This window comes from Lactuca serriola, chromosome 2, assembly GCF_051521515.1.
Source record: "Lactuca serriola cultivar US96UC23 chromosome 2, Lser_US96UC23_V15, whole genome shotgun sequence".
Taxonomy (NCBI): domain Eukaryota; kingdom Viridiplantae; phylum Streptophyta; class Magnoliopsida; order Asterales; family Asteraceae; genus Lactuca; species Lactuca serriola.
This window is the reverse complement of record NC_136409.1, coordinates 234,322,181-234,330,778: the sequence shown is the minus strand read 5'-3', so window position 1 is coordinate 234,330,778 and position 8,598 is coordinate 234,322,181. Positions and strand designations below refer to the sequence as shown.

At 35.6% G+C, this 8,598-nt stretch overlaps 1 protein-coding gene across 1 annotated transcript; it reads left to right on the top strand.

Annotated features, from left to right (window-relative positions):
- Positions 1–413: 413 nt before the first annotated feature.
- On the top strand, positions 414–7,201 carry ABCC10 (multidrug resistance-associated protein 14). Its single transcript, XM_079027385.1, has 12 exons — positions 414–627; positions 1,018–1,126; positions 1,762–3,792; positions 3,865–4,185; positions 4,277–4,363; positions 4,469–5,221; positions 5,303–5,597; positions 5,688–5,902; positions 6,017–6,322; positions 6,398–6,461; positions 6,544–6,783; positions 6,863–7,201. Exons 3-12 carry the CDS (start codon positions 1,798–1,800, stop codon positions 6,973–6,975), a joined length of 4,389 nt encoding a protein of 1,462 aa, XP_078883511.1. The 5' UTR covers positions 414–627; positions 1,018–1,126; positions 1,762–1,797; the 3' UTR covers positions 6,976–7,201.
- The last annotated feature ends 1,397 nt before the right edge of the window (positions 7,202–8,598 follow it).

The following is an 8,598-nucleotide window of genomic DNA, read 5'->3' as shown; positions in this document are numbered from 1 at the left end:
ATTATATAAGTGAAATATTTAAAATTCTAGTGTAACAAAAAGTTAAAAAATGCGATATCACTTAATATTAAGTTAAAAAATGCGATATCACTTAATATTAATATTTTATATCTTAGTGTATTAAAAAGTTAAAAAATATTACATAATTTGGTATTATCTCAATAAGTCACCATCTATTGCCTAATTTAGTATATTAATTAGAAAAAGTTTATTTGTACCTTTAAATTAAGCTAGTGGTTTAACATATCACTAAAAATGAGTTAAAAATTCAATTGCATAACAAGTATAGGGGTCATTTGTGTCATTCTATATTGTGCACGGGGATACCCATAACACTATATGTATTATAGGGATATTCCTTGTGACAATACAAACACACAATCGCTATAGCCTATATATGCTTTATGCATACATATCATCTGCATCTATTGGTAATCTGCCATATGCAATTGTGCCCAGATATTCTCTCTGTAATTTCAAAGAACCCCATAAAATTCATGGCGGAAAATTAAACCTTTCTTCTTCTCTTTTTTTTTTTATCGATCCTTGTAAAACCTAGACCACACCACATTTTCTTTCCACGATTCGAGTATTAGCATCAGTTTTTCTGATCCGTACGTCTAATTTGTAAGCATGGAGTGATTCTTCATCACTACTCTCTCTAATCAATTCAATGTGTGTTTTTCTTTGTAAAATCAGCTGAAAATAAATGTTAAACGCCTCGAACTTGTTTTCATTGCGTCTAGTGTTTTTGTTCTCTTGTTGATTTACAATTTTATAATTAAAATTGTTGGATCTCACAACGTCTGTCGTTTTATTTTATTAATTTATATTTTTTGTTTTCTAGTAGACGTTATGTTGGATTACTGTCATTGATGATAGCTTTCTTTAATTTATCATCACGCCGTTTTTGATTCTGGCGACTGCACGTGTATATTGGCACCGATAAATTCAAGTTTATCGTAATTAATACTGTAAAAATCGAGTTTTCATTATGATGGGTTTTTTTGTTTTCAGTCTTCAGGGAATATAAAAAAAAATCAAGAAACAAAAAAGAAGAAATCAAAAGGAAACGGAAAGAAAGAAACCCTTGGGGTGTTGTTACTACCCCTTTGCCAGTACTGAGGTGTGTTATTCTTGCTGTCTTTCTCATTGAAATCAACAGGAAACAGAAAGACACTGTATTTCTTCCAATTACCATTTTAATTTCATCTTTTGGTATAAAGCTCAGTAGTTTATGATCAGATAATTATTTATTGTTTCTTTCGTCTTTACTAAACTACCACTGTTTAATTCTATGATGTTGTTTCCTGTTTTATTACCTAAAGTAAAGTTAATCAGAATCAGAGTGTTCTGCAATCGAGGCCTACGACTCGGAAAAAACCAAACACACAGTAACAAAACTTGCAGCGAATATAGTAACTGAATGTTAGAAGTTATAATATGGTGTTGGACGTCTAACAAATTCTTTTTATTTAAGGAAGTAGTAGATGAAATTAGGGTATCTAAGTAACTTTAATTTACCATTTGATAATCAGATTTATTGTAACTAGTATCAAACTCATTAGTCAAAAAACCGATTCTTTGAAGTTTATCTTTTCAGGATCTACATCCAAATATGGGATTAATATCCAGATCAAATAACAATTTGGCTTAAACTTCATTGGAATTGTGATAATTATGCTACAATAAGACCTAATGAGTTATTTACATATAGTCTTGTTAATTTACACATATCTTTAACTCATGTGGCATTTTCAGAATTAGGAGGGCAAAGAGGGTAGTAAAAAAGACAAAATGGCTGATCTTTGGAGTTCATTTTGCGGGTGTTCCAGCAATGACAAGCATTGTGATCAAGATTTGGGTTTTATCACGAATCCATCTTCGTGTATGAATCATGTTTTAATCATTTGCTTCGATATATTACTCTTCTCCATGTTACTCCTATCCATTTTTACCAAATCGCCATTGAAAACCACCAGAAGATCATCACTTTTTCACCGAAAATCAACTTTACAGTTGGCTTCAGCAATCTTTAATGGTTTACTTGGAACACTGTACATATGTTTGGGCATTTGGACATTGAAAACCACCATTCTTCCTTTGCATCAATGGCTCACATTCTTGTTTCATGGAGTAACATGGTCAACAGTCTCACTAACCATAAGCCTAACCGGAAAACATTTCTCAAAAATCCCCGTTCGCCTTCTGTCAATAGTTTCTGTTCTATTCGCCGGATTTTTTGGCGGCTTATCGGTTCTCGACCACTCAATGTCAATCAAGATGGCCATGGATACAACCTCTTTCCTAGGAGCAGTCTTACTTTTAGCATGCACTTACAAAGGCTTCAACTATGAAGAAATTAACGACAACAACAACAGTCTTTACACCCCTTTAAATGGTAACACCAATGGCACCAAAGTAATTCACAACGAAAACCTAACCCCACTTGCCAAAGCTGGATTTTTCAATGTAATGTCGTTTTGGTGGTTAAACCCATTGATGAAAACAGGAAGCCAGAAAACCCTCGAGGATAAAGATATGCCAAAATTACGCACAGAAGATCGAGCCGAATCGTGTTATTCCAACTTCTTAGACCGGTTTAACAACGAAAAGCAATCTCAGCCGTCGATCTTGAGAACAATCGTGATGTGCAATCTAACAGAGCTTCTCGTATCGGGATTTTTCGCGTTGTTAAAAATAATCACGGTTTCCGCGGGCCCGCTTTTTCTCAAAGCGTTCATACGCGTTGCGGAAGGTAACGAAAGTTTTACTGGCGAAGGTTACGTTTTAGCCATCGCGCTTTTCTTTTCCAAAACATTAGAATCGTTATCACAGCGACAATGGGACTTTAGGTGTAGACTTATTGGTATACGTGTTCGATCGTTACTCACAGCAGCAATTTATAAAAAACAATTAAATCTATCTAATTCTGCCAAAATCACACATTCTGCTGGAGAGATCATGAATTATGCCACTGTGGACGCGTATCGAATTGGGGAATTCCCGAATTGGTTACACCAAACATGGACAACAAGTCTCCAGCTTATATTCGCACTTGCTATTCTTTTCCAAGCAGTCGGTTTGGCCACATTTGCATCATTGGGAGTTATAATATTTACAGTTATTTGCAACGCGCCACTTGCTAAATTACAACATAAGTTTCAATCGAAGTTAATGGTGGCACAAGATGAGAGGTTGAAAGCCATATCTGAGGCTCTTGTGAATATGAAAGTTTTGAAACTTTACGCCTGGGAGATTCATTTCAAGGGTGTGATTGAAAAGTTAAGGGCAGTTGAAGATAAATGGTTATCAGCTGTTCAGCTTCGAAGAGCTTATAACAGTTTTTTATTCTGGTCTTCTCCTCTTTTGGTCTCCACTGCTACTTTTGGAGCTTGTTATTTCATTGGGATTCCTTTAAATGCTAGCAATGTTTTCACATTTGTGGCAACTTTAAGGTTAGTTCAAGATCCTGTTAGAACGATTCCGGATGTTATCGGGTTTATTATTCAAGCAAAAGTTGCATTTTCAAGAATCTTGAATTTTCTTGAGGCACCGGAGCTCGAGAGTGGCCATGTAAGGCGGAAGGTGAAAAATGAGGGTTTGGATTGTAACATTTTGATCGAGTCTGCAAGTCTTTCGTGGGAAGGGAATATTGTGAAGCCTACTTTAAGAAAGATCAACTTACAGGCTCGATTGGGTGAAAAGATTGCTATTTGTGGAGAGGTGGGGTCCGGTAAGTCTACTCTTTTGGCGGGAATTCTTGGAGAGGTTCCGATCATCGAGGGAGCTGTAAGTAATTTACATATTTTAGCATCCTCTTTCATTTCTACCTTTTAAATCCTTTTTTTTTTTTTTTCTCAGCTTCAAGTATATGGGAGCATTGCGTATGTTTCTCAATCGGCTTGGATTCAAACGGGTAGTATCCGGGATAATATTTTGTTTGGGTCATCAATGGAGGATCAAAGATACCAAGACACACTTGAAAAGTGTTGTTTGGTGAAGGATCTTGAGTTATTAGAATATGGTGATCTTACTGAGATTGGAGAGAGAGGAGTTAATCTCAGTGGTGGACAGAAACAGAGGATTCAACTCGCGCGTGCTTTATATCAGGATGCTGATATCTATCTCTTGGATGATCCGTTTAGTGCTGTGGATGCACACACTGCTTCAAGCTTATTTAATGTAAACTAATTTAGAAAAAGAATATATACTTTTAGTTCATGATTTCCAGTTTGCGATGTCGAAATGGTAAATAATGCTTGAAGTTTTGCAGGGATTTGTTATGGAAGCCCTTTCTAGCAAGACGGTTTTGCTTGTGACTCACCAAGTTGATTTTCTTCCTACATTTGATTCTGTCCTGGTGAGTTAGTTCACAAATTTATCCTTTTTTTTTTCTTGTTGCTTTATCAAATATCTACTAAGCTTAAGGGATTTGTAGATCTGATATGTTTAATGTGTTGGACAGTTAATGTCAGATGGGGAAATCCTAGCAGCTGCTCCTTACCATCAACTAATGGCCTCAAGCCAAGAATTTCAAGACTTGGTGAATGCACACAAAGAAACAGCAGGCTCCGAAAGGCTTCTAGAAGTCACCTCTTCAAGAAAGCAGATACCTTCTATCAAAGACATTAAAAACACCCATACAAACAAATTACCAGTGGCATCGGGAGACAATCAATTGATCAAGAAAGAAGAAAGGGAAGAAGGGGACACTGGTTTCACACCCTACATACAATATCTATCCCAAAACAAAGGCTACATTTTCTTTTCCATAGCCGCATTTGCCCATGTCACCTTCATGGCATGCAATGTGTGTCAGAATTCATGGATGGCTGCAAATGTCGACAATGCTGACGTCAGCACTCTGAAATTGATCCTCGTGTACTTGGCTATTGGTGTTATAGCAATCATGTTTCTTCTCGTGAGATCACTCTTCACAGTTGCCTTGGGGTTACAATCGTCAAAATCGATATTTTCTCAATTACTCGTATCCCTTTTCCGTGCCCCTATGTCGTTTTACGATTCTACCCCTTTGGGTAGGGTACTAAGCAGGATCTCGGTGGATTTGAGTATCATTGATCTTGACATTCCATTTAATTTAATATTTGCTGTTGCCGCCACCACAAATTTCTACACTAATTTGGGAGTTTTAATCTTCGTGACGTGGCAAGTCTTGTTTGTCTCGATACCACTAATTTATGTGGCAATGCGATTACAGGTAATTTTTAATTGTCAAAAAAAAAAACGTAATCTTTGATGATATTTTTATTTGATGAATTTGAAATGCACGATAAAACAGAGATACTACTTCTCGTCTGCAAAAATGCTGATGAGGATCAACGGGACAACCAAATCTTTGGTGGCAAACCATCTTGCTGAATCTGTGGCAGGTGCCATGACAATAAGAGCTTTCAAACAAGAAGATCGATTCTTTGCAAAAAATCTTAAAGTTGTTGACATAAATGCTAGTCCTTACATACACAGCTTTGCTGCAAACAACTGGTTGATCCAACGGCTAGAAATCATCAGTGCAACCGTTTTATCAGCTTCTGGACTCTGCATGGTGTTGCTTCCTCCTGGAACTTTCACTTCCGGTGAGCTTTTTTTTTTTTTTTTTTTTTCTTTTTTTGTTCCTGAAATGTTATTGTTGTAGTAAATTCATGTGTTTGAGGTTTTGAATGCAGGTTTTATTGGAATGGCTATGTCTTATGGGCTTTCTTTGAACATGTCACTTGTTATGTCGATTCAAAATCAGTGCACATTGGTCAACTATATTATTTCAGTTGAGAGGGTCAACCAGTACATGCATTTACCAAGTGAAGCTCCTTTAATGATTGAAGAGAATCGCCCACCATCTAATTGGCCTGATGAGGGTAAGGTGGAAATTCAAGATTTACAGGTAAACTTCATAATTAATACCCTTTTTGCTAATTTACCAATTGGTACACAAAAGTGTTGGTTTTTAGTCTTGATACTAAGAAATTTAAAAAAAAAAAAAATGTTGAAAAAACAGATTAGGTATCGACCAGATGCACCTCTTGTTCTTCGGGGTGTTAGTTGTACGTTTGAAGGGGGACACAAGATTGGTATTGTTGGGAGGACAGGCAGTGGAAAGACTACACTGATTGGTGCATTGTTTCGTTTGGTGGAACCTGTTGGGGGTAAAATTATTGTTGATGGGATTGACATTTCAACGGTTGGACTTCATGATTTAAGGTCACGTTTTGGGATTATACCTCAAGATCCTACACTTTTCAATGGCACAGTTAGATACAATTTGGACCCCTTATGTCAACATACTGATCAACAAATATGGGAGGTAAATTCGAATTTAATGCACAGATAGTATAAGGTTCTTCCCTTTGTATTTATCTTCCAATTTCTGGCATTGAAGGTTCTTGGAAAGTGTCAGCTTCGAGAGGCTGTTCAGGATAAAGCAGGGGGGCTGGATTCGATAGGTAATTACTATACAGTAGAGAGTATTTTAGGTAGGGTGTAAAAAAAACATATTTTAATTATGCTTCTTATAAGTACATGCAGTAGTGGAAGATGGAACAAATTGGAGCATGGGGCAACGACAGCTGTTCTGTTTGGGGCGTGCATTGTTGAGAAGAAGCAAGATTTTGGTGCTTGATGAAGCAACTGCATCCATTGATAATGCTACAGACACAATGCTGCAAGAAACCATCAGATCCGAGTTTGCTGATTGCACCGTTATCACAGTGGCTCACCGCATCCCAACCGTAATGGACTGCACCATGGTCCTAACCATGACCGATGGTCAGTCGAACTCTAACTCACAGCTATCGTTTGTTTTTCCAATATTCCCAAAACTAAAATTAGTTTCAACCTGTAACAGGAAAAATAGCGGAATATGATGAACCCATGAAGCTTATGAGAAGAGATGATTCTTTGTTTGGACAGCTTGTGAAGGAATATTGGTCGCACTCTCAGTCTGCACAACTTGTGTGAACTTCATTTCATTCTGCCATTTGATCGGCTGACTACATATAATCAATCATATGTTATAGCAGAATAAAAACTTGAGAGACATAATATTTGCATATAGCCACAGTTGAGGTGTATATAGTGGTGGTATTTGATTAGGATCGATAGCAGCTACTCATTCTTGTTACACCATGCAACTCTTATTTTTCTTTCTATAATGATTGGGAAGAGGATCAAATAGATTTTACAACCACCTGAATATCATTGATAAATAAATACAGGACTTGAACTTCAAAACCTTCAAACTTCTTCTAAACAAGTTTTTAAAAAGGGTTAATATCACAAAATGACCATCAATAACTCTAGTCACTCGTTTTTTAAGTGTATTTATTTATTCAGCCTTTTTTTTCCTATGTTTCATCACACCAGTAGATTAGATCTCTCAATAGCGGGTTGCTATTATTGAGTTTGGATAGGTCGTCTACATAAACACAAATGGACAAACTCATTCATATTGGATTTATGATGGATGTCATATAAGGTGCGTGCTGAATACCATTTTACCAAGTTGAAATCCATCCTAATTTTGTAAGGAGACATAGAAAAATAAGTTTATCGGTCTATAAAGTACAATTAAAAATAAGTGATTTAAAAGAGTAAATTAAGAGCTATTGGTTGCCATTTTATGATATCAATCCTTTTAATAATTTTAAGAGGCACAAAAAGTACTATGATTTTAATACAAAAGTAGTTGTTTCATTCATCTATTTGTTCTATTTTTACACAAAAGTTGTTCCATTCATTTATTTTACTTCAAATTTAAAAGGAAAGAAAAAACTTCTATTGGTTTTCTATGTTTACAAACTTGTTTTTATAAAAGAGTAACATCTTGTTTCTTTTTTACTTAACACACTTGATGAACTTAACTCTTAATGTAGACCTATAAAAAGTTGTTTATGAAATGTCTTAAAATAAAACGTTGATCCAAATATTTAAAATTTTGGTCTTCTATCCTACTACATGTTTTTATGTGTTCACAACATGTTTCTCATCCCCCTTTCACCATTCATGGCTGGTGCATGCACCATGATCTCCTTTTCTGATGAAAATTTATCCTCGTCTTTTGCAATGACATTGCCACCACTAATGTCTCTCCTCTTTTCCCCGTTGATGATTTTGGGTCATCAAACAATTTAGTATGATCAAAATCAACTCGAGATAGGTTGAGCTCTCTATTAGCTATATTGTGAGCTTGATGATGTAGAGTTCACGCTTACATAAGTTGATGTGATTCCATAAATATGGGGGCAGGTACACAATGGTCCCACCATCTCAATATAAAAAACTCACGGATGACCAACTTAATTGAGACAATAAAATTAAAATGTCGAAAAAATTTGGTTACCGTTCAAGTCGTTTATTTTTATGATTTATTGCTGTTTTACTTTTCTTTTATTGTTTTTGTCGTCTTCCATATTAAACATTATTATAATTTGTTAACTTAAAAGATTAAGAAATCAAGATATATTATATTGTCTATAAAACCGTTTTTTTTGGTAGTCCTTGTGAATCACCTAATCATACAACTATACATTGATTTGATTTAATTCAAATATTACAATGGCCTATACAATAATCGTATATTGA